Genomic DNA, 26,775 nt, shown 5'->3' on the forward strand with positions numbered 1-26,775 from the left:
GGAACGGATCTTGCTCAACCAATTTACTGCCTGACTGCATAACGCACATTTCTAAAGGAATGAATCCTGTTGGACCAACGCAATAATAGGACAAGCACCAACCCCAAAAGGATAACAAACAAAGATAATGGGACCTCACCTAACTCTAAAGCAGGCCCACTTGACAACTGAAAAAAAAAAACACCAATAAAGAGAAGAGCAGAAAGAAAGAAAAGAAAAAGAGCCGAAACCCCACTTGGATTCCTTCAAGCATTGTGCACGGCCATTCGTCCCTTTCAACTAGTAATATTTTATCTCTATTGCACGAGCTCCTTTGTAAGTGGTACTGGTTTCATTAACTATCGAATCACAGCATTGCACAGCAACTAAAGAGGAAGATTCAGTCACTAAAAAATTCAGATTACAACCATTAAAAAAAAAAAACCGTATTCTTTTTGTGAAATGAGATAACAGACTCTATGTGGCTTTGGTTCATTTTATAGTAATACAATGATCCAGAGAAGGCACCACCAGAGAGAAGCCTAATCAAAAGGCAATCATGAAACGATGATCATTCAATGATATTGTTGTTTAGAAACCAACCAAATCTCGCACAAGTTCAATTTGAGTAAACTACCTATTAAATAGACTTCAGTTTGACATGCCTTTTAAGCATGTACAGTGAAAACTGCAAACCATCTTGATTCGCAACATGACATAAGTTGTTAAGAGTTCAGTACACAGAGAGGCCTCAAAGACTTCAGCAGCAAACTCCACCCAGAGTAAACTTGGAGCCAGATATCTCTGGCTCTGCAAGTGAGGTGCATGTGGGTGCAACTCAACATCAACCGAAAGTCCAAAGAAAAGAACTTGACCTATCCGAATAATAGTAAAAGGAACCATGAATCTCAACCCAAAAACATTACTACAATGTCATTCAAGACCATTTCTCATACCATTTGAGAGAAGATTAAACAAATTCTGACCGTCAAAAATCTGTCTTTTTAATGCCACTCAAACAAATGCTAGTAACTCAAAATGAAGTTAAAAAGTTTTTTCAACCAAGTCATTTTCACTTATTCCTCTCTTCGACTCTGCACTTCTTCTAACACAATAGCATCTAGAGAAAATTTCATCATACTTGCAGGAGTTGGTTATTCCAATATTTAGCCCTAAGTATTCTCTAGTCTTTACCTAAGCCTTGATCCTGCAGCAAAAGTTATACATCTGCAAGGGCAACTGGGAGGTTCTAAAGCCACTAAAGCTTCTCTGTGTTTTAAATAGTTCAACTCTTCCACGTATCCCATATATGACGTGAGATGAATTTTTGAAATAAATAATAGACCGTGTTCTATGTAGAAATGGCCAAATGGGTTGGCAACAAAAAGCACAAAGGTGGGCAATCACAGGACATGCTTCAAACTTCAAAGTTAGGTAGATAAAATGCTATTCCATTTTCATATTCTAGAGAACATATTCTATTCCCAAATCATCCATTTACTAATCCGTTGGTCATTCTCCTTTTCCCAAACTAAATCCATCTCATAAAATTGGATTCAGCCAAAAACGTTCAAGAAAGAAAATTCAATACCACAGCCATATATTTGAAAGACACATGAACGATAAAATAAAATAAGCAATTGGAGGTGCCAACAGGAACTAGATGAACAGTTTGGATCCCTATGCAATCTTTTGGTTCATAATTCAAAGAAAATCAATACTCCGTAATTGTGAATTGATAGCAATCATAATGATGAATGGTGGTTCAAAATACCCAAATATATTTGATAGATTTCAGTGATTATAAACTTCCAAAAAATCTCTCTCATTTAAAAAATTATGTAATACAACAAACAATAATGGTATATGAAAAGCTCTTCTCCAACCAACTGACGACGATTCAGGTTACTATACCTGTATTCACCTAATCAGTTCTAAAGGGGATTTTTTTCCTAAAATAGTGAAAAAGCTAACCAATTATGGGTTTGGCTCCTCTCCCATTCAAAACCCACCCCTTCTCTCCCATTTTTTGCCTAATCTAAGACACATGGTGTGGTAGGAATCTAAAGGCACATCAACACACATAAATTACTCCCTACTTGGTAATGGAAATCAGGCATTGAGGTCCTCACAGGGGAGCTAGTCCTCGAAGGAGATGTTGGCATGGTGTCAGCACCATCACTGAGAGCGGAAAGCTTGGAGATGAAGGCAATGAACTTGATGTTGCTGTCTATGGCAAGGATCTGTCTTGCTGACAATGTAGTAGAGCTGGTTGTCAGGAGGATAAGGGTGGATCAGACCTGGACATTCTCTCTTTGCCTTTGATTGCCACCTTCCTCAGCTCGGGCCTTCCCTCATACTCGATTGCTCATTCATCCCTCAAAGTGTTCCCACCATCTTCCTTGCCAACACCAGCGCCTTAGGCACTACTGATGCTTCATTTTCAGGCCAAACAGCTTGGTGAGTCCATGTCAATGCAAGCGCCGGAGATCTCAATGCCAATACTTTGTGTGTGTGGCTTTCTTTTGACGATTAGATTTTTTATTTGCCATATGTCTTACATCCAACTAAAAATGGGAGATAATGCAGGGGTTCTTAATGGGAAAGGAGCCAAACCAAAAAGTTAGAAATAGCATAACAATTACAGAGGGAGAAACAGAACCAATGTTATGGTGATTAGAATAATGTGAATAATATATATAATTCAATACAATAATTGCACTTCTAATTCACTGTGAACTTTCAAGAAGAAGTACGAAGTTGTTCAAATACTGTGTGAAAATAGAAACAATTACAAAACAGTGACTGAATTTTGATAAAGTTCGCGTTCAAAACATTGTAAACATTCCAATAGTTCTGCAACAGAACTTTCCAACAGCTGCATCAGAGTCACTGCAGCTAATACTAATAAAAATATACAAGCCAAACATCATGCATTGTCAAGACCCACGAAGTTGCAAACAAATGGCCCTAAAGTAGCTCCTGCAAAACTTATAAATTGCACTTCACAAAACGAAAAGCATAACAGAGCACATGATATCACCATCTCAAGTAAGGGAATTCTTGAGTGAAAACATCAAAATCAATCTGCATAGTGAATTATTAGATCCACATAATTCTGAAGAGCATTTGGAATAAATATATATATATATATCTTAATAGATAACACATGTAAAATTAAGAATTAAAACCAACTCTCTCTCTCTCTCATGAGAAAGAAGGCAAAAAGGTGACATTGAACCCAACAATGAGGGACAATAGTTTTGCTAAGTTTGTCTGTCTTTCTTTTTTATTATTATTTAACTTTTGCTTTCCAGCTGAAGAAAAAGAATTAATACATTCAATCAATACTTGAGAATAACATTTTATCAATTAAAGAATGGGTTAAGAGTGTACTTTTGACTTGGTGTCAACTAGGGACTAAAATTTGTACACCATGAATCTCCTGCTGCTACCAGGAAACTAAAAAATAGCTATGTATTATATACTGAGGCGAAAGTTCAAAACTTAGCCTGGTTGGAACAAAATTCCAGATCATATAGGAAGAGAGTATGCAGTATGGGATTCAAATTGTCTGCATATAAATTCCTAAGAACACCTCCACGTCTGTGAGGTTCAAGATTATCAATGAAGCAACCTCGGGTTGCAAGACTTTAGCTTTGACCCACTTGATGAACATCTGGATCTACACAAAAACATACCATAAATCATCTGTGACAATAACTTAAAAACCACATTACATACAGGCCTAAAACTACCCTTTTATAAGTTCTTGGTTGTAACTCCCCAACTAAAATACATAAAAAGCTACCTACATAAATGCAGTGTGTGCTAGAGACACACATAATTATTGGAATTACAAAAGAGAAACTACAAAAAGTAACAATATGGGGGAAATAATAGTAAAAAACTGATCATTGCTAAACAAATTAAACCAAGACAGTTAAGACAGTTTTTAAGCAATGAAAGTAAAACACATATAGTACAGACAGAAAAAGATCCTTTTTTTTTTTTTCTTTTTTTTTGTTGGGCTTCAACAACCTCACCTCTGTTAATTCAATTCTCATTAGGCGTAATAGGATGAGACCCATATTGATAATTACTATTCCCAGAGTGTTGCTGTTGCTGCTGGAACATATTGTACTGATGATGATGACCCATGGGTGGCATACCCATGTGGCCGAGCATTTGAGGCATCATGGTGGGCATGTGATAATTAGGCAGGAGAGGAGTAGTGGAAGCGAAGAGATGATCGGAGGTGGAAGTGGAGGTCGACGAAGGCCCATCGGAAAACAACCCACCTCCTCCGCCGCCGCCGCCGCCGCCGCCTTGCTGTCGCTTGAGGTAGAGGCGATATTTCTGGAGATGACTGGCGACGTTCTCGCGAGTCAAGCCTTCCACGTTCATCAGCTGCATGATTGTTTTCGGAACCGCGTTTTTGATACCCAGGTGGCCCACCACGTCCACGAATCGCTTGTGTAGCTGTGGGGTCCAAACCAAACGCGGCCGTTTTACCGCCCTCTCCGCCGCCGCCGCCGACGACTCGTCGTTCTCGTTGTTACGGAGTGCCGAATCGGCTTCTTCTACTTCTATTTCCACACAACCCTCGTCGTCTTTTCTCGATCTTTTCGGATCCGACCCGGACCCGTCTCGATCGGTAATCTCGTTCTCGTCCGCCTCCACGACCATCGGGTCCTGGTCCTGGTCCGGGTCAGGATCCGTCGTTTCGAACAGCGACCCCTTCGCCGTCGAGTGGTTGACCCCACGGAGAGTCGAGAACGTTGTTTGCGACGCGCGGTTGACTTCCACGGCGGTCCTATAGGGTTCCGGCGAAATACTGAACGCCGAAGCCAGCTCCGGCGATATCAACAGCTGCGATAACGGCGTCAAATCGTCGACGCCCGGTAGCCCAACCTCCCACTCCGTCACTCTGTCCTCATCGCCGCCGCCATTTTGGCCGCCCAAGAATTCGTACTCGCTCATCTTCATCAACATCAAATCATATCCGAATACTCTCTGAATTTGTGAATTCGATATTTGGATCCAAAAGAAGAGAAAGAGAAATGAAAGGAAAGGAAAGAGAGATATTTTCGTGATATTCAGAGCTTTGTTTGGTTTATATTTTTTGTTTGGGGAAAAAAAAAAAGAAACTAAAAAAGTGCAAGATCTGATTCCAGATCGGTCTTTTTAGTTGCCAACGTGGACGACTTAACCTGATATTTTTGATCCTCTAAATCTCTCTCTTTTTTCTCATCCCCATTCGCACACTTCATTATTCCGTTCTAACTCGCTTTAGTTTTGACTAAACGTGGAGGATTCCGACCATTTTGAACTCAACGCGCGAAGAGAGTGAGTGTGGTGGATTTGAAATGTGAGATTACGAAAATAGACATTGGAAGGAACGGTGTGTGATTTGCTGAGAGTGGCCACGTGAGCAAAGTGCGTGCGCTTTTTATGGCTTTTTGGTAAATTGGCAATAAAATAATGCTTGGAACCGACTTTCTATTTTGCACTTTACAAAATTGTATTGCCGACCAACGAGGAAAGGGCGTGTTGGTGGACAGCTGGAGAGAGATAAATAAACGTGGCCCTTTTATGACGGGTCGGTACTTAGTTTGTGTTACGTCGACTTTTATTGTGAGTAAATCAGTCGCCGTTGAATTGTGGTGATGGGAATTTTGACAATTTTCCTAGGATGATGGAACATACGAGGACGAAAATAGAGGAACACCATTTGACGAATGAGTGGAAAAAAAACAAAAAAAAGTGTGGGTTGTGTTCACCAAACATTTGACAGTTTACCACGTAATTGACAATTTCCATAGGCCGATCCAAAAGAACCGGAGGGTAAAAGAAAAAGGTAAAATTTTCATAGTAGCGATCCACGCGTCAATGAGAGAATTTCCCTAGGCCGATCCAGAAGAACCGGAGAGTAAAAGAAAAAGGAAAAATCTTCATAAGAGCGATCCACATATTAGTGAGAGAAATGTTGTACAAAATGGGCGCAAAAGATATTCTCTCAAGACATGTCAATGAGAGAGATGTTGTACAAAACGAGCGCAAAAAATACTTTCTCAAGGAAAAGACGACGAATTTATTCTATATCTTTGTCTTGATAAAAAAATGTAGAAACTAGAGATACCACAAAATCTCACTCACATTTTCACAACAATTTAGCTTATTTAGAAATTATTTTATCTTTTTTTTTTTGTTTCGATTTATGATAGGATTATATTTTAGCTTGTTATGAAAATGTTGTGAGGTTTTGTTTGTAGCTTAGAATAATTTTTTTGTCTTATTGTAAATTGTAACTCATTTAAAAGATGGATTTAAATTTTGTAGAATTTTTAGAATTATATTATGGAAATTCTAAATTTTATTAATTCATTTTAAAATAAGTGAATTTTATGACATTATCAACAAGTTAAACAAATATAAAAAATTATGTTATGGAATTTCTTCTACCATACAATGGGTTTTTTCTCTTTTCTTCTATTGCTATAAGCCCGGATGTAAATACTGAACTCTCATGCAAATACTATCAAGTGAATGTTAACTTACAACAAGTTAGTATATGTATTCTCAAAACAATATGTGTGTGTGCGCGCACGCTTTTCATTGGAACTTTAGTGTTTTTTTAGAGGTACTTAACCACCTATTAAATGTTCTAATAAACTTTCATTGCTAAACGAATCCAAAACAGTTCAGCCTACACACATTCCCTACACCAATTATTTATTAAAAATATAATGCAAAAAGTGTTAATTGTTCAACTAGAAATTCAAGGACAAGATGCCCCCATATGTATGAGATATTTATTTTATGAACAGATATAACGTGTTGTCTCTTTAGGAAAGGATTTGGTGTGGGCCTTGAGGAACGTGGTACTTTTTATTAAGGATGTCCTTCCTTTTCCCAAGCATACAATCTGAGTATATAATATGATTTGAACACCCATTAATGAAATTTCGTCTGTTGGGATTCGGGTTGGAGTTTCACCAGCCTCGTGAAAATGCTCTGAAGAATTTTTTTTTTCACATCAGATAAATTATAGAGACCCTCTTAAACTAGGGATTTCCTATAATATCATGGCTTTTGTAGGTATCAGTATTCATATTTCGTTACTCATTCTTTTGTTTTTTTTTCATAAGCCTTTGGTCATGTTTATGTCATGCTACATTGGCGGCTACTTTCTCAGTCTACAAGTAATTAAGCAGAGCAGCAGCTCTTTTGTTTCATGAGTTGTCATGAAACATTTGCTATCTGTCTAATGCTATTAATGTATCTATTAAGTTCATTACCATTTAATAGATGAATCTATTAAGATTCTGTGCATACACGGATACTTGGCATATTATGGCAACGAGTTTCTAATTCCACTACATCTTAAACATTATGCAATTTTTATCTTAGGTTTTTTAAATTAGAAAAATCATAACGAGGCTTTTGGTTTCATGTAGATATCTTGCTCCAAAACATGCAGAGGAAGGTAAATTACAACTAGGCATTAATGTCTTACAATTGTTTAGGAAACATCCTCAGCTAGGCAGTAGGAGCCGTATATCTGAGATAGGTAATGACCTTTAATTTTTAAATAAGTTGGTTTTGAGTACAACTTTCTGTAATTACTTCTTATAGTGATATTTTGGTTTAGTTCAGGTAACTTACTGTAAGGATGAGTTTGGTTCAGCTTTTTGAAACTGGACTTTTTGAAAAAGTGGATTTTTCAAAAAGTGTTTTTTCAAAAAGTTAAGTGCTTGGTAAAAACCGTTAAAAAGTGTTTTTTAAAAAAACTGAGCATTTGACTATCACTTATAAAAGTGACAGTTTGAGAGATAAATTACCAAAAAGGACAATATACAATATACAATAATAATAATATATTATTTGTATTATCTATATATATATATATATATATAAACCGAAGCCTCTAGAGCTCCTACAATTTTCCATGTCACCACTATTTTCTTTTTCTTTTTATTTTAGGTTTTATATCTTATATATTTATTATTTCTCTTCAACGTGTAATTATCTTATCAAGTATTACAATAATTTAGTTTAAGTAAAACTCTATTAGATATATGTTTCAAGAGCTTGAAAATTCTATTTCAACTAAAATTCTATAACAAAATTTTCAACAAATATAAACCCTTGCCAATGTTGAAATCCTTCATACTCACTCAAATTTTCACAAAAAAAAACACACACAGCAAATTGAAGATTTTGCAATGTTGTAACGTTATATCCATGGAGTTGCTCAGAGTAAATGCAGAGGTAAGGACTTGTTGCCATCTTTCAGCTTATACTCTCTATGATTACTACTTTATAATATTGTTATTGTTGTAACTTGTGAGTGGGTTTATTAGTATGAAAAATCTACATGCGAAAATTTTAATTGTAAAAATTTGTTTTTACAATTAAAACATTAGATTTAACCATAATTTTGATTTAATAATTAACAATTTCATCAATCAAATTTTCTCTAACGTTGGTGTAATTTGTACTACTAAGTATGTTATATATAGAACCCTCATATGATCTTGGAAAAACCACTCTATAAAAAAAATTGTTATCATTAACAAGAATAAGAGCTTATTCCTGACTATCAAAACCACAAATTTTCTGTCATCAATAATCAATTTTATATTAATGTTGTGATATGGTCCATAGGTATTTTTTTATTTTTTTAAAAAGAAGTATAGTCCATATGGGAATGGTTTAGATGTTTCCTACTTTATTTTGGAATCTCAAATTGATTAGTAGAATAATATGGAGTGAAGAGATGCATTATTCATATTAAAAGTGGCAATTCACATTGATAAGAAACTAAATAAGGGCGTGTAATAATTTCTATACATATGGTGGTGGTATAGCGTTAGTGCATGTGAGAGTTAGAAGACAAAGCTTTGTCTTTTTTAATTCTTTTTTCTTCAATAATTTTATGATGGTTGCTGTTGAAAGGTAGAGATAGAGTTATTTTTTGTTTTTTTTTTGTTTTTTGTTATTTGTTGGCTTATAAATTCTATTCAGTTCTTTTATGTGTTTCTATGGGGCCAAAGAATTTGACAACCCCGACCCACTTTATTCTAGGCTCAAGACCCGCGCCGAGGAGGGAGAAACGGCCGAGGACGGACAAAGAAGGCCCAAATGGCCTAGAAACATTGCCGAGGATGATCCTGCTCTCGGCATCCCAAATCCCAAGAGGAGAGAATAGCACACCGGCAAAGGCAGCCTCCCAAATCGCCCTCAGGAGAAGGACAAGTACAGTAGGATACCCTTGGGCGTATGGTGCAGGAGCAATCCAAGGAGAAACTGTCACCTCCGCATTGAATGCACCCAACTAACGTTTCGGCCGCATTAATGAGGAAATGACCCTTGAACAGTGCGGCCTTGGTCGCCGCAACTGACAGAGAGTTTGGGAAGGTGGCTAATGGGACAATCACTCGAGTAATGACTTGCATGATCAACAAGTGAAGGGCCAAGATCAACTGGAAAGAAGTATATAATGTGAAAGACCCTCCAAGAATGAGGGATCGCGGAAAAAGAGCAAGAGGAGAGAAAAAGGAGAAAACTGTGACAGTCTGCATGATCTTGAAAACCTCTGTAACCTAGTACCTCCCACAAACTTTCTCTGCAGTTTCTTGCCTCTAAAAAGTGTTAATTGTTCAACTAGAAATTCAAGGACAAGATGTCCCCATATTTATGAGATATTTATTTTATGAACAGAAATAACGTGTTGTCTTTTTAGGAAAGGATTTGGTATGGGCCTTGAGGAATGTGGTACTTTTTATTAAGGATGTCCATCTTTTTCCCAAGCATACAATCTGAGTATATAATATGATTTGAACACCTATTAATGAAATTTCTTTTGTTGGGATTCGGGTTGGAGTTTCACCAGCCTCGTGAAAATGCTCTGAAGAATTTTTTTTTTTCACATCAGATAAATTATAGAGATCCTCTTAAACTAGGGATTTCGTATAATATCATGGCTTTTGTAGGTATCAGTATTCATATTTCGTTACTCAATCTTTTGTTTTTTTTTTCATAAGCCTTTGGTCATGTTTGTGTCATGCTACATTGGCGGCTACTTTCTCAGTCTACAAGTAATTAAGCAGAGCAGCAGCTCTTTTGTTTCATGAGTTGTCATGAAACATTTGCTATTTGTCTAATGCTATTAATGTATCTATTAAGTTCATTACCATTTAATAGATGAATCTATTAAGATTCTCTGCATACACGGATACTTGGCATATTATGGCGACGAGTTTCTAATTCCACTACATCTTAAATATTATGCAATTTTTATCTTAGGTTTTTTAAATTTTTAAAAAAAAATCATAACGAGGCTTTTGGTTTCATGTAGATATCTTGCTCCAAAACATGCAGAGGAAGGTAAATTACAACTAGGCATTAATGTCTTACAATTGTTTAGGAAACATCCTCAGCTAGGCAGTAGGAGTCGTATATTTGAGATAGGTAACGACCTTTAATTTTTAAATAAGTTGGTTTTGAGTACAACTTTCTGTAATTACTTCTCATAGTGATTTTTTGGTTTTAGCCTGATTTTCAGGTAGCTTACTGTAAGGGTGAGTTTGGTTCTGTTTTTTGAAATTGGACTTTTTGAAAAAGTAGAGTTTTAAAAAAGTGTAGTATGAAAAATTAGTTTTTCAAAAAGTTGAATGCTCGGTAAAAACTTTTAAAAATTGCTTTTTGAAAAAGCTAAGTGTTTTACTAGCATTTATAAAAGTGGCAGTTTGAGGAATAAATTACCAAAAAAGACAACGTATATATAAGGGAGTTTATTTCATACTTAAATCAACTACTTCATATACTACAGTCAAACAATGCACTAACATAACTTGGATAATTTGGTATTTTTTACAATATTTTTTATTTTTATTTTTTCTTCTTATATTATTTTCTATAGAATTTTTATTATTCTGTCTCACATTCTCTCTTGAAAAGTGGTTGTTCTCTCTCTCTCTTAATTTTTATTATTATTTCTTATAACTCAACTTTATATTGATGAAGCATTGTGATTTTTAAAACTCTATTTTGGGTTCATACGTTTTGGTGTTATATTTTTTAGTTCCCCATTACAAATAGTACTCTCTCTCTCTCTCTCTCTCTCTTATATAGTTTTTGGTTGATTTGATTTTTTTTGAGTTAGCACTTGATTATTTTGGAAGTAATAATTTGAGTTTATATCAAAATACAATCTTGGCTATGCTAAGAATAGATTGACATTTAGTATATTTTGGTCAATTTCATCAATTTGGTCTAGTTCGGTCTACTTCTGTTCACTTCGGTTAATTTTGGTCCAATTCAGTATACTTCAATCCACTTCAATTCAATTAGGTTCATTTGGTCTACTTCAATCAATTTAGCCCAATTCAGTTTATTCGGTCAATTTTAGTCCAATTTGGTCTATCCGTTCCACTTTGGTCCAATTTAGCCTATTCGGTCAATTCAGTCCACGTTAATCTATTTGGTCCAATTTGGTCCACATTAGTCCATTCGGTCTAAATTGGCCCATTAGGTTTGATGGTGTCTAAAAAATAGCCAACTCCTTACTCGTCCATGGATGTCGTCCATACAAAAGGTACGTCGTCCTAAGTTTACAAGGTAGACTACCCTACTGTCGTCCAGAGAAACCTCTGGACGACGTATACTAACTGGTGAGCTATCTTTCGTCCAAACAGCACTTAGGACGAGGGCAAGGGAGTTTTGACACAAAGATAATCGCTATAGCGGTTATCAAATTGTACGCTTCGGACTCCGTGAAATAGGGGGAAGTTATCCAACGGATAACCGCTCCCTAAACCTATAAAAGGAGATGAATCTCCGACAAAAAAAGGTAGAGTATTTCTTCTTTACGGATTCTTTATAGACAATATTTTTATTTAAGAGGAGAATTGCTAACTTCATCATCGGAGGAATTTTGACCGGCCAACCCCGGTCTCCTCTGATCTTCTATTTCTTATCTTTCAGGCCCTTAACATCATCGTGATCCGTGCTGTTCAACTAACTGATTCCTTGATCGCTATCAAGGTCCACTTCGGTTTATTTGGTCTTTTTGGTCAATTTCAGATCATTTCAGTCCAATTTAGTGTACCTATACAAGAATGACAAAATATGAGTATGGGTTGAGAGTACTATTAAATATTTGAGTTATATTAATTGTAATTATAAGATAAGTTTTGATTATCATAATAATCTCCTCGAGAGAATGAGAATTTGAATAATAACTTTAAAACTTAAAATTTTAACTGTACCAAAAGAAATTAGAAAAATATAATGCATAATAAAAATAGTTAAAGAATATGAATATTTTCGTAAAAGAATAATATCAATAAAAAACATAAAAAATGATAAAATTGTAAATTTGTAAAAATAGAGTGATGAAAATTATTTTTTGAAATTGTTTAAGAGGAGGAAGGACTATCAAAACCTGCTTAATCACATGTGGGTTAAGTCTAATTTCCCAATTTTTTCCCTACAAGGTAATAATTTTCATTTTTTACTAATTCGATGTTGCTAGATTTTTAATGACAAAAATATCTAAGAATGTGATGATTTGTGCATTTTTTCGGTGAAATAATTTTGTTTATAAATTACATCACACCCTTAGGTAATTTTGTGATTGAAAAATGTTTCAATAAATAAAAATGAAAATTACCTTTTAGAAAAAAAAAGGTAAAAGTTGGATTTGGGATTAAAAAAAACTAAAATCAGTCTTTTAACTTTAATTTCGTTCATTTCAGTCCTCTAAGTTTTAGATTTATCCAATCAATGCATTTTGTTAACTTTTTTTTTTTAATTTTTTGAAAAAAAAATCTAGAAAATATTTTTCAATCATTAATTGAATTTTTTTAATTTAAAAATTTGAAGAAAAATTTATCAAATTGAAAAATTAACCACATTAAATAACAAAAGTTGATGGAAAAGTTGTAATTGAATAAATTTGAAAGATATAGAACTGAAATGAAAAAAAACAAAATTAGAGAACTAAAATGAAATATAAAGGAATTTAAAATGTCAGTTTTGCATTAAAAAAAGAAAAAAAGAAAAAGAAAATAGAAATCAACTTACTGGGGCGTGTGGCAGTTTTGTAAAATACAATACATAATTTTGTCTATAAATGGCATCACACATCCCAACGGCTCTCTCATTCTCTCTCCCAAATCCCCAAATTTGAAATCCCAGAGTTCTCTCTATCCTTCTCTCTCTCTCTCCAAAATGGTTAGGGTTTCATCAGTATTCTCCATATCACATCGCATGTTTGTGTTTTGGAGAAAATCTGATACCCTCTTTCTCTCTTCTTGAATGCTCTAGAAAAGGGTTCGAAGATTTTCTCAGGAAAGTGACTGCCAGATTTTCTCGGGAACAACAACAACATTTTTCTGGTGAGGGGTTTTCCATGCCGCCTGGCACGGAAGCCGAGGCCGATGATGCCTATGTCAGAGAGGAAGACTAATGGTTTTTTTTTTTTTTTTTTGTGTGCTTTCATACGGTTTAGACTGATGGGTTTTTTTTGTGCTTTCATACGGTTTAGACTGATGGGTTTTTTGTGCTTTCATACGGTTTAGACTGATGGGTTTTTTGTGCTTTCATATGCTTTAGACTAATGGGTTTTTTTTTTGTGCTTTCATATGCTTTAGACTAATGGGTTTTTTTTTTGTGCTTTCATATGCTTTAGACTAATGGGTTTTTTTGTGCTTTCATATGGTTTAGACTGAGACTGATGGGTTTTTTTGTGCTTTCATACGGTTTAGACTGATGGGTTTTTTTGTGCTTTCATAGGCTTTAGACTAATGGGTTTTTTTTTGTGCTTTCATATGGTTTAGACTAATGGTTTTTTTTTTTTTTTTGGATTCTGATTTGTTTGAATTGAATTTCAAGTTCTTGTTGATTTAGTTCTTGTTTGTAATGAAAAACTTCTTTCTGGCTTGAAGTTATGAGTCAAAACTAATGTTAGTTTATGTTTGGTATCTGAAAGATGTTTCTGTATGGCTTTACATGAAATTTGGTAGATTGTGACCTGTTATGTTTGTCTTTGTTGTTTGTTTTTGTTTCTTGGTGAAATTTGATGGCTTTGTTATACTTTTGAAGGAGAATTTACATATGATGTAAATAATTCTGTCATATGTCTTTTGGGTTTTAGTTGGACAATAATGAGCTTATCTACTGATGTTGCAAAATTGTTTCTATAAGAACTTTTGTCAACCAAGTATTGAAATTATTTTCCTTTTTGTTTTTTGGGCAAGTTTATCGTGACTTCTTGATCGAGGTAGGGAGATTGTTATATTAGAGGTAATGTTGCACGTGTTCCAACACTTGGTCTAATGAGTTTGACTGATTCATGGTAGGTATTGAAATTTGAAGTTATTATGGTTGATTTGTGTCTAGGTGAAAGTCTTATTCGCAGTGTTTTCTTTTTTGGATAAACTTATTCATTGCTTTTTTGACATTTTTATTCAGTTTTATTTGATCTTAGGCATCATTTTTCCGTGGACTAATTGGTTTTTACGATGTCAACTAAAAAAAAAAAATCAACTAACCTAGCATGAATGAAGGTGCACAATCTGGATACAAATGATAGTCATAAAAGCTTCACTAATTTAGACTGCCCTGAATACATTATGTTGGAAATATATGGGGAATTTTTGGGTCTTTGCATAAGATATTGTAAATGACTACGGAAATTTAAATTGTGTTCAAGTCTATTACTTTTATTACTTTTAAGTTCTATAAATTTCTTGAAGGGATTCTCCTGTGCACTTTTGAGCGGTTGAGTTCCACTTTTTTTGCAAGAAATTTTTTTTCGTATCACAAAAATATAAATCCTATTAATGATCATATGTGTCTTCTGTATTGTTCTAATTAATATTGTTATCCTCATACTTAACTGACTTATTTTTTTGAGAAAATTTTGCAGTTTGACTGTAGTTGGCAAGTAATACGGAGTTGTCTTTTGCATGGCTTACCAATGTTCAGATCAGTAACTGTAGTTGTAAATTTTGTTTATGGAATCTTCTTTCGTATTGTCAATACAGCTGTTGTAAGTTCTCTATGTACAATCTTCTTTTTATGGTTCTATTTTGTCATTAGAAAATTTAATTGATTATTTGGTTAAAAGCAAATTGAACAATGTTGTTCTTGCAGAGGACATGCATTTTCCCATGTAAGCTTCTGTCTTTTTCTTTTTAGGTTACTGGGTTTGTCATTGATATACTAATCTTGCTCCCGTTTTATAAACACTAGAATGTGCTCTGCCCTGTTTTGTCCCTGATATTTGATTTCTAATTTGCGTAACATATTAGACTGCGGTTAAAAGGAATACTATTTAATATATTGACTACAGATGTGTCTTCAAAATGGTGTAGTTTCTTCATCTCTCTTTATTTTATTACCATTTAAGTACCCCAGTTTGATATTTTACAATTTTGTGTCTGATCTTTGACTAATAATGAGGTCTGTTGTCTATTCTATTGTGACTGAGAATGTAGACAAAAACAGATTTATTATGATTTCAAGTTGCATTTATTTTATAATTAGATTTAGATTTAGCTCTCTTGGTTTTGGTTTTCATTCATGGTTTCAGGTTATAATGTAACAATTGATAATTATTTATGTTCGATTCTTATTATGAAAATTAAAATTTTGTAGAAATATAATCTTAAAACAAGCAAACTTATTTGACCCCTACTAGGTCACTTGGACTCTTCATGGTCAATGATTGATGGCAACAGGCAGGCCAAGTGTTGGCTGGTAGCCAATGGTTGGCAACGGGCATGTAATGATGGCCGGCTTGGAATCAGGTGGACCATGTGACAGTTGGTGGCCAATGGGCGCCTAAGTATGGCATGGAGTACATTTCTGGACTTAAGGTGACTTTCTTTAATATGGATGCTTAATGGTGCCATTGTTAATATCTCTATATGATTGATACATTTTTTTAATTTTATTGTTATTTGTTATGTAATGAGTTCCAGCCAGCCCTATGTGTTGACTCCTAGTGGTTTTTTTCCATGCTCGGTGCTATCCACGAAAGCATAGGTACCGACTGTTCTCCATGTTAGGAACCTGTGAGAAGTAGCTTGGCTTAATGCATATGATCCAGCTAGTGCATCATGTATGCAGCACCAGTAAGCATGAGTAAGTAAAGTTTTGTATTAGTAAGCACCAGTAACAACAACAGTGCAGCATTAACACTTGGTACTAGACACCAGCAGCTTATTATAAGAGGTAGTTTGTTAGTAAAGTTTTGTATCATCTTTGTAATTGAAGGTTAGTATCACATGCTTATTAATTGATTGTCATGTGCTTAATTGCTAATTAATTAGAAGCCATGCGCTTAACAGCTAATTGTTGAAATTTTTTTTTTCACATCAGATAAAGAATAGAGATCCTCTTAAACTAAGGTTTGTCTATAATATCATGCTTTTTCTTGGTATTAGTATTCATATTTTGTTGGTCGTATGTTCCTTTTTACAAATGTTATGCTCATCAATCATTTGATTTTTTTCATAAGCCTTTGGTCATGTTTGTTGTCATATTGCATTAGCGACTACTTTCTCAGTCTACAAGTAATTATGCAGAGCAGCTTCTCTTTTGTTTCATGTGTTCTGATGAAACATTTGTAATTAAATCCCCAGGTAAAATAGTCTCACTGTTCACTTGCTAGGCTAATACATGTCTACAGCTGGCTGATAGAACATCATAAATTTTGCTGAAGCTCTGGACCATGCATGATTTTTGGTAACAGTATGCACATATTGGTATTTAATCTTGGCTTACCTTAAAAAAACATGTATAATCTATGGACATGACTAGAAATATTCATATCATTAGTTAATTTTTGGTAAGCATACCACCTAATTTCACCAATGGGCTTAAGCTTTCGATTAGCACTTCTTCTCCCTCAATAGTGGGACAAAGGTCGTGGATTTAAAACTCACATGGTGTGGCTTTCCAATAAAAAAACTAATTTAGAATGATGATGAAACCCTTCTGCTTTGTCATTATTAATTTCACCAATGGGCTTTAGCTCTCGATTAGCACGTCTTCTCCCTCAATAGTGGGACAAAGGTAGTGGATTTAAAACTCACATGGTGTGGCTTTCCAATAAAAATACTAATTTAGAATGATGATGAAACCCTTCTGTTTTGTCATTACTAATTTCACAATGGCAACATAAAACCCCCTTTCCTTGATATCGTCTTTAATTAGCCTCCTTCCCATAAAAATTTATCATTTATGTTTCCTCTACTTATTATTGATACTGTCCCCATTAAACTCTAATTTTCTTATCATTCCTTGACTTTTATGATTCTCTTATTTTGAAGTTTCTTTTGTAGTTTTTAATTCATATTAGTTTTGTTGTACTTGCGTTTTGTAGAGAACTAACCCTAGCTGAAATTGATGATATTTAGCTCAAGTGCAGTAGGTTGCTGCTTGCTCTTCTCTCCTGCCATATGTCTTTGAAGAGATATTATTAATCAAATATATGTTGCATTCCTTCATATTGTAGCATGGCGATCAATTTAATGTAGAGTAATTGATAGGATTAAATTTCCAACCTGTCTGAATTGGAGCAGCAAACTGGTGACCCAATTACGCCTATTACTATATATCCTCTGTCTATGGAGTGGTTTATTTTGGGCCTATTTCTATATATCCTTTGTTTATGATTTAGAGATGAAAGTAAATTACATCTTTTCTTCTATTACTTTGGCATAACTAGTACCAACAAGAAATTCAGGTAATCTTTGTTTTCCTTCCTCACTAAGTACGTGGATGGTCTTACATTTGATGTGAAATTGTCTTGGTTTGGGTTGATATTCCAAGTACCTTGTATAAATGTCACACTTATAAACTGTTTTATATAATCCTTCTTTCAGTGTTAATTGGATTTACCTTTATAGTTGTTGGGTAATATGCTAGTTTTTCTATTTGTTGTTTTGCAACTCCTGCCTTTCTTAGTGCATGTTATAAATCTCATTTTGAGTCACTGTTTACTGTTATTTATCATAATCTTTTTAGCATTTTGCTTTAGATTACCTAAGTTCTGATTGTGCTCCTACCTTAACTACTTGTTTCCAATTTACTTTAGCTTTAACAATTGTTTGTTGGGGTTGTTGATTTTCTCTTTTACTTTAATAGTTTATTTTTCGTTAAATGATGCTTGTGTATTTATTTTTTGTTTTGTGTAACCTATTGAATTCCAGGGGTGATGCGTTTGTATCCTTTTATGTTTGCATCCTTTTATGTAAGGTTGATTTGATTTTTTTGTTCTCTTTCGTATATTCTTCTAAGTTGAATTTGTTTTGTTATTTGTTATATTCTTGGATGTGTTTTTCTTGAACTATGTAGCTGGGTATGTGTTTTTTCAGTTTGCTACATGTGGTGGATTCAAAGCTTGCGCAACTAAAGGTTTGCACTCTCCTCTTGTACATTTGTCTGCTAAGTGTTGGGTAATATGCTAGTTTTTCTATTTGTTGTTTTGCAACTCCTGCCATTCTTTGTGCATGTTATATATCTCATTTTGAGTTACTGTTTACTGTTATTTATCATAGTCCTTTTAGTATTTTGCTTTAGGTTACCTAAGTTTTGATTGTGCCTCTACCCTAACCACTTGTTTCCAATCTACTTTGGCTTTAATGATTGTTCGTTAGGGTTTTTGATTTTCTCTTTTACTTTATTAATTTATTTTTCGTTAAATGCTGCTTGAACTATGTAGCTGGGTATGTGTATTTTCAGTTTGCTACACGTGGTGGATTCAAAGCTTGCTCCACTAAAGGTTTGCACTTTCCTCTTGTAAATTTGTCTACTTGTCTTGTTTCTATTGATGTTTTCTTTGTGCAGGACACGGGAAACTTGTTGGACATGGCTGCATGCGTGTCCCAACCGTATTTCTGCTCCAAAATAAAAGGCTGAAACGCACTACCTCTAACAATGATCTCCTTCCACTCACGCCAATCTTCTTCTTCTTCTTCTTCCTCCCACGCCGATCTTCTTCTTCCTTTCACGCCGATCTCATCTTCTTCTTCAGCGTTTAGATCTATAATCCTATTTCACTTTTACTGATTTGCCCCTTTGCCCTTTCTGTCCATGTGTGCTTCTTATTGCTTTGTCTGCCTCACAGTGTCACACATTAAGAGCTCTTTTATCTCCCGCCACCGAACAAAAGATGTGTAAATAGATGTTTCTTTTCAATTTTTTTTGGTCTTTTATGAGTTTTAAGTCTACCATGTATCAAGCTAGGTAGTCAACTTTTTACAATTCTATTTTCATTGTCTAGGTAGACAGTATCTGTGGGTAGACTTTAATATGCTTCAAAAAGATTTTTTAACAATTATTTAAAAATATTTTTGTTAGAAAACAAAATTTTCAGGTTTGTCTTCTGTGTGTTTATTTGTAATTTTGAAGTTTTTAAGGTATTCATGTTCAAAAGATATGTTCTTTGGTGATTGCCATCTTTCATTGTCTCTCTTATAGAATAATATTCTAATTGCATGATTTCCATATGTGATCTGTCTTTTAAAGAAATGGTTGCTGTGTCTGGTGAAAGATCCAGGAAAGGGGCGGAATTTATTGAAACACACCTTTTTCAAGCATGCAAAGTCTCTTGAGATTTCTGTGAAGAAATGATTCGCCGACTTGCCACCCCTTTGGAATCATGTAAAAGCCATCCAGGTTACCATCTTATTGCTGAGATGCACCTTCCGTACTTTCTCTTGTCCTAGTAAGCTTGTGTCATGGCTATGGTTAATTTTGCAGCTTAAAGATCAAGTGCAACTCTATAAAGAACAAGAGGTAATATCATAGGTCATAAACATTTGTCCACGCCATTAAATTTGAACTTAAAATGCATGTGTTGATATTTCTTTAATTTTTATCTATACTTATTACATATTTAATTCAATTGGATGCATTTCTTAATAATAACTGATGTAGGATCTCTCACTTAACTTTAGTTATTTGTCAAAACCATCCCCACCTCGTCTCTTTTCCCCAATTTTTTTTTTTTGTAAAAGTTTTTCCAATTCTTCATATTGACTAAGTTCCCCTTTCCATTTAGTTACACTGATGATATGGAGCTTGATGATGCTGTGCATATGGCTATTTTGATGCTGAAGGAGGGGTAAATGAATGTTAAGCTTTTTATTTTATTTTTTATTTTATAAAGAAATATGTTTTTATTTAAAAAGCTATGGTGGGGTGCAGCTAGAATGGTAAAGGCTAGGGCATTGGTGGAGCTCGATATATGTTTTTATTCAATGATAGTACTTTTTATCATTGAGTTTTTTCTTCATTATTCTTTCTTCGTCTCTAAAAAAATCAGGTTTCCATCATGATTAAATAATTTTTATTTTCAGAACTATTTTCTGTTTGGCAATATATTCTTTGATGACAATCCTATGTTGTGATTTCTTGATCAAGGTAGGGAGATTGTTATATTAGAGGTAATGTTGCACATGTTCCAACACTTGGCCTAATGAGTTTGACTGATTCCTGCTAGGTATTGAAGTTCAAAGTTATTATGGTTGATTTGTGTAGGTGAAAGTCTTATTCGCAGTGTTTTCTTTTTTGGACAAACTTATTCATTGTTTTTTTTGACATTTTTATTCAGTTTTATTTGATCTTTGTCATCGTTTTTCTGTGGACTAATTGGTTTTTACGATGTCAACTAAAAAAAAAAAAAATCAACTAACCTAGCATGAATGAAGGTGCACAATCTGGATACAATTGATTGTCATAAAAGCTTAACTAATTTAGACTGCCCTGAATACATTATGTTTGGAAATATATGGAGAATTTTTGGGTCTTTGCTTAAGATATTGTAAATGACTTAGGAAATTTAAATTGTGTTCAAGTCTATTACTTTTATTACTTATAAGTTCTATAAATTTCTTGAAGGGATTCTCCTGTGCACTTTTGTGCGGTTGAGTTCCTCTTATTTTGCAACTTGCAAGAAAACTTTTTACGTATCACAAAAATGTAAGTCCTATTAATGATCATATGTGTCTTCTGTTTTGTTCTAATTAATATTGTTATCCTCATACTTGACTGACTTTTTTTTTTGAGAAAATTTTGCAGTTTGACTGTAGTTGGCAATTTATACGGAGTTGTCTTCTGCATGGGTTACCAATGTTCAGATCAGTTACTGCAGTTGTAAGTTTTGTTTATGGAATCTTCTTTCGTATTGTCAACATGGCTGTTGTAAGTTCTATATGTACAAACTTCTTTGTATGGTTCTATTTTGTCATTGGAAAATTAATTGATTATTTGGTTAACAGCAAATTGAACAATGTTGTTCTTGAATTGGAGCAGCAAACTGGTGAGCCAATTGAGCCTATTACTATATATCCTCTGTCTATGGAGTGGTTTATTTTGGGCCTATTACTATATATCCTCTGTTTATTATTCAGAGATGAAAGTAAAATTACATCTTTGCTTCTATTACTTTGGCATAACTAGCACTGACAAGAAATTCAGGTAAGCTTTGTTTTCCTTCCTCACTAAGCATGTGGATGGTCTTACATTTGATGTGAATTGGTCTTGGTTTGGGTTGTTATTCCAAGTACCTTGCATAAATGTCACATTTATAAACTGTTTTATATAATCCTTCTTTCTGTGTTTGATTTGTTGTCTTTTGCATTTCCCTCTCTTTCTGACTGAGTATATCTGTTTCATTTGTACATGTAGGGTATCTTTGAGTTTTATGAATCTTTGACCGAGTATCTGACGAATTCGCAATTTATAATTTTTTAGTTACTATAGAATATAGTTAAAAAAAAAAAATGGCACAGTTCATAATTTTTTTGTTGGGGTGGGGGATTACTTTTCTTGTGCTAAAATGTTATTTCTAATAGATGCTTCATAGCCCTTCTATTTTGTGTGTACTTAAAACTGTGTATCCAACTACGCTACAAGCATTGGCTTATTATAAAGGTGTTCTCTTGGTTCCTTTTTAAAAGTTTCCTTAATATAAGCTCCCCTCATATTTGTATATCTTAAAATCTATTACACAAATAATTATTTTACTCATTGCATCATTAATAACTGGTGGTTATTGCATCATCACATGTTTGTTTGAAGGCTGACTTTAAAGTCAAAGAAGTACGAAAGAATTCAGGGATTGATTGGATCAGATTTTTTATGTGTTACCCAATTAGAAATTACAGATTAATTTTTTTTCCTTTCTGAATAATAACTAAAGACTTGAGGATACCATCATTTTCTAATTTTTTTTTCTTCAAATAATGTTAATTTTAGCGCAACACTGTGGTCAAAAGTATAAGAACTTTTAGCTTTCTATGTGGTTGATATTTTGGCTCTTTCTCTACCTCATAAGCCTTAGCCCTTACTTCTTTTGACTGTGGAGTCCCATGTGAACTTGAGGCAGTATTATGCATGTTCTTTTTTACATATACAGTTTGGAATCTGATAGCATATTTAACCACTTCATGTGTTTCACTTTTTATTCAGAAGCAAACACCAATAATCTATTCTTGTTTGTTGAGGTTTAGTATTTTGGAGAACTTATCAGTTATTTGATGTCTCACACATTATGGATTAAGGGAAGGAACAAACATAACTTAAAATTCAGACCTTGTTCAAATTGTGCCAAATTTGTAAACTCACCGGTAATCATTTTTTCTTTTCTTATTTTTTTTTTAGGAATTCTCTTTATATTCTGTTTTCTTACTGTATTTCCAAAGGCGTTTAGATGAGTGTATGATTTCTTCACATATATGGAGAAGGAAAGGATAATGTAACTTAGATTTTCTACTATTAACAATTTACATTTTTGTACCTAAAAATTAGTTAAGAAGGTGATGTATGTGGTTGCTTTGCTGATAATTACAGAAATGTAGAAAATATTTTTAACACTTGAGGGAGTAGCATACCAACCTAACAGTCAAAACACTGCAGCACTTTGCTAATTATTAAGGTATTATGTTCAGTCCCCATCTCCTGTAGACTTTAAGGTGATGTGTTTTGATTTTTCTAATTAGTTGGATTTATTTTTATCAGATTTGAAAGAAAAATTTCGAGCATCAACATTGGAATTGGAATAATTGGCACCAACAAGAAATTCAAGTAAGCTTTGTTTTCCTTCCTCACTAAGCCTGTGCATGGTCTTACACTTGATGTGAATTGGTCTTGGTTTGGGTTGATATTCCAAATACCTTGCATACATGTCACATTTATAAACTGTTTTTCAAGTGGATATAAACTGGTCATGTGATTGCAGTTTTAAGATTTTTGGGAGAACGTGTCTACATCACCATTCTCCATATGGCATGCTACTCCTTTGTTTTGAAGTTTATTCCCTGAAGCTGAAAGTTCAGTACTGGTGTCTGGGTAGCTCTGGTCTATACATGTTCATGAGATGACATTTATCTTTTCTGTGTGCCAGGCCTTGAAGAATTGTGACGGAAAAATGTACCTGTGATCAACTGATCACATTTGTAACCCGGGTAAAATAGTCTAAAAGTTCACTTGCATGGGACTTGTAATTCTAGGCTAATACATATATAAATGAAACCGATTACTTAGCAATATAGTTAAATGAAACAAATAATTTTATGGATTATACATAAGCATACACTTTGTTTGTTTGTTTGTTTTTTTTTTTTTTTTTTTTTGTGGTTTTGATAAGTTACATAAGCATGCTCATTCTGTTACGTGTAACTTTTTTATAGGTTTAAGAAAAGGCTAATTTAAAAATTTATTTATATCTAATAGTGAGTATATTTCTTGAAGGATTTACAAATTGTGCTCCATCATAAAATAATATTAAATGCTGATCTTAATCATGTTCATCAATTGCCAACCTTCCAATTTCTTGGTGTTAATGATGAAAAGCTGGAATTGCCTGTAAGATTGTTTTCAAGTTCAGCTTGTGATTCTTAAACTTTTCCCCATTCTTCCCAGACAAAGGAAGTGGGGGTACACTAACGAAACCAAATTGGATGACATTATCAGGTTTCCTTACATTCTATTTGCTTGATTTGGGTTTTTTTTTTTTCTTTCCTGCCATGTCTTACAAAGGTATAATCCTATTCTCTGGGGGTTCCTATAGGAAGTCTTAAAAGCAACCCAAATGGTCCATGTCATATAGACGATTTTTAGAGGGTTATTTAGGTATGGATTGTTATTTGTTGCGTTAGCATTTTAGCTTTTGAAAACATATTTAGCATACCTGCTTCTGTTATTGCCTTTATTTGTATATTGCTCATTGCAGAAAGTCTTTACAGTTTGGCTTTCAGTTTAGAGAAGAACTTGGCTTTCAGTGTTAATTGGATTTACCTTTATAGTTGTTGGGTAATATGCTACTTTTTCTATTTGTTGTTTTGCAACTCCTGCCTTTCTTAGTGCATGTTATAATCTCATTTTGATTAATTGTTTACTGTTATTCATCATAATCTTTTTAGCATTTTGCTTTAGATTACCTAAGTTCTGATTGTGCTTCTACCTTAACTACATGTTTCCGATTTACTTTAGCTTTAACAATTGTTTGTTGGGGTTGTTGATTTTCTCTTTTACTTTATTAATATATTTTTCGTTAAATGATGCTTGTGTATTTATTTTTTGTTTTGTATAACTTATTTAATTCCGTGGGTGATGCGTTTGCATCCTTTTATGTAAGGTTGATTTGATTTTGTTGTTCTCTTTCGTATATTCTTCTAAGTTGAATTTGTTTTGTTATTTTTTATATTCTTGGAAGTGTTTTTCTTGAACTATGTAGCTGGGTATGTGTTTTTTCAGTTTTCTACATGTGGTGGATTCAAAGCTTGCACCGCTACGGGTTTGCACTTTCCTCTTGTACATTTGTCTGCTAAGTGTTGGGTAATATTCTAGTTTTTCTATTTGTTATTTTGCAACTCCTGCCATTCTTAGTGCATGTTATATATCTCATTTTGAGTCAATAGTCCTTTTAGCATTTTGCTTTAGGTTACCTAACTTTTGATTGTGCTTCTACCCTAACCACTTGTTTCCAATCTACTACAGCTTTAACAATTGTTCGTTAGGGTTTTTGATTTTCTCTATTTTTTATTAATTTATTTTTCGTTAAATGCTGCTTGAACCATGTAGCTGGTATGTGTATTTTCAGTTTGCTACATGTGGTGGATTCCAAGCTTGCGCCACTAAGGGTTTGTACTTTCCTCTTGTAAATTTGTCTACTTGTCTTGTTTCTATTGACGTTTTCTTTGTACAGGACATGGGAAACTTGTTGGACATGGCCGCCTGCATGTCCCAACCGTTTTTTTGCTCCAAAATAAAAGGCTGAAACGCACTACCCTCTAACACCAATCTCCTTCCACTCATGCCAATCTTCTTCTTGTTCTTCTTCCACCCACGCCGATCTTCTTCTTCCTATCACGCGGATCTCTTCTTCTTCTTCAGCTCTTAGATCTATAATCCTATTTCACTTTTACAGTTTTGCCCCTTTGCCCTTTCTGTCCCTGCGTGCTTTTTATTGCTTTGTATGCCTCACTGTGTCACACATTAAGAGCTCTTTAATCTCCAGCCACCCTCTTGAACAAAAGATGTTTAAATAAATGTTTCTTTTCAATTTTTTTTTGTGTTTTATCTGTTAAAAGTCTACCACCTATCAAGCCAGGTAGTCAACTTTTTACAATTCTTTTTTCATTATCTAGGTAGACAGTATTAGTGGCTAGACTTTAATATGCTTCTAAAAGATTTTTTAACAATTATTTAAAAATATTTTTGTTAGAAAACAAAATTTTCGGGTTTTTCTTTTGTGTGTTTATTTGTAATTTTGAAAGTTTTTAAGGTTTTCATGTTCAAAAGATATGTTCTTTGGTGATTGCCATCTTTCAATGTCTCTCTTATAGAATAATATTCTAATTGCATGATTTCCATATATGATCAGTCTTTCAAAGAATTGGTTGCAATGTGTCTGGTGAAAGATCCAGGAAAGAGGAGGAATTTATTGAAACACACCTTTTTCAAGCATGCAAAGTCTCTTGAGATTTCTGTGTAGAAATGATTCGCTGACTTGCCACCCCTTTGGAATCATGTAAAAGCCCTCTAGGTTACCCATCATATTGTTGAGATGCACCTTCCGTACTTTCACTTGTCTCATGGCTATGGTTAATTTTGCAGCTTAAAGATAAAGTGCAACTCTGTGTAGAACAAGAGGTAATATCACAGGTCAAAAACAATCTTATGTTGTGACTTCTTGATCGAAGTAGGGAGATCGTTATATTAGAGATAATGTTGCATTTGTTCCAACACTTGGCCTAATGAGTTTGACTGATTCCTGCTAGGTATTGAAATTTGAAGTTATTAAGATTTATTTGTGTGTTGGTGGAAGTCTTATTCGCGGTGTTTTCTTTTTTGGATAAACTTATTCATTGGTTTTTTGACCTTTTTATTCAATTTTATTTGATCTTAGGCACCATTTTTCTGTGGACTAATTGGTTTTTATGAAGTCAAAAAAAAAAAAAAAAAAAAAAAAAAACTAACCTAGCGTGAATGAAGGTGCACAATCTGGATACAATTGATAGTCATAAAAGCTTCACTAATTTAGACTGCCCTTAATACATTATGTTTGGAAATATTTGGAGAATTTTTGGTTCTTTGCTTAAGATATTGTAAATGACCATGGAAATTTAAATTGTGTTCAAGTCTATTACTTTTATTACTTATAAGTTCTATAAATTTCTTGAAGGGATTCTCCTGTGCACTTTTGTGCGGTTGAGTTCCTCTCTTTTTGGAATAAAACTTCTTACATATCACAAAAATGTAGTTCCTATT

At 33.9% G+C, this 26,775-nt stretch overlaps 1 protein-coding gene and 1 long non-coding RNA gene across 3 annotated transcripts; one reads left to right on the plus strand and one right to left on the minus strand.

Moving 5' to 3' along the window:
- Positions 1-2,679: 2,679 nt before the first annotated feature.
- LOC115986502 (transcription factor PCL1) lies at positions 2,680-5,157 on the minus strand. Of its 2 annotated transcripts, none has more exons than XM_031109617.1 (2): positions 4,026-5,157; positions 2,680-3,658 (listed from the first exon to the last, which is right to left on the minus strand). In XM_031109617.1, exon 1 carries the CDS (start codon positions 4,972-4,974, stop codon positions 4,036-4,038), a length of 939 nt encoding a protein of 312 aa, XP_030965477.1. In that variant the 5' UTR covers positions 4,975-5,157; the 3' UTR covers positions 2,680-3,658; positions 4,026-4,035. The 2 variants fall into 2 exon arrangements, with proteins under 2 accessions (XP_030965477.1, XP_030965468.1); XM_031109608.1 differs by having other exon boundaries at positions 2,680-3,664.
- A 19,592-nt stretch (positions 5,158-24,749) lies between these two features.
- LOC115962982 lies at positions 24,750-25,969 on the plus strand. Its single transcript, XR_004085661.1, has 3 exons — positions 24,750-24,840; positions 25,106-25,145; positions 25,889-25,969. It is a non-coding gene; the product is annotated as an uncharacterized LOC115962982 (long non-coding RNA).
- The last annotated feature ends 806 nt before the right edge of the window (positions 25,970-26,775 follow it).

The sequence above is a fragment of the Quercus lobata genome, chromosome 1 (assembly GCF_001633185.2).
Source record: "Quercus lobata isolate SW786 chromosome 1, ValleyOak3.0 Primary Assembly, whole genome shotgun sequence".
Classification (NCBI taxonomy): domain Eukaryota; kingdom Viridiplantae; phylum Streptophyta; class Magnoliopsida; order Fagales; family Fagaceae; genus Quercus; species Quercus lobata.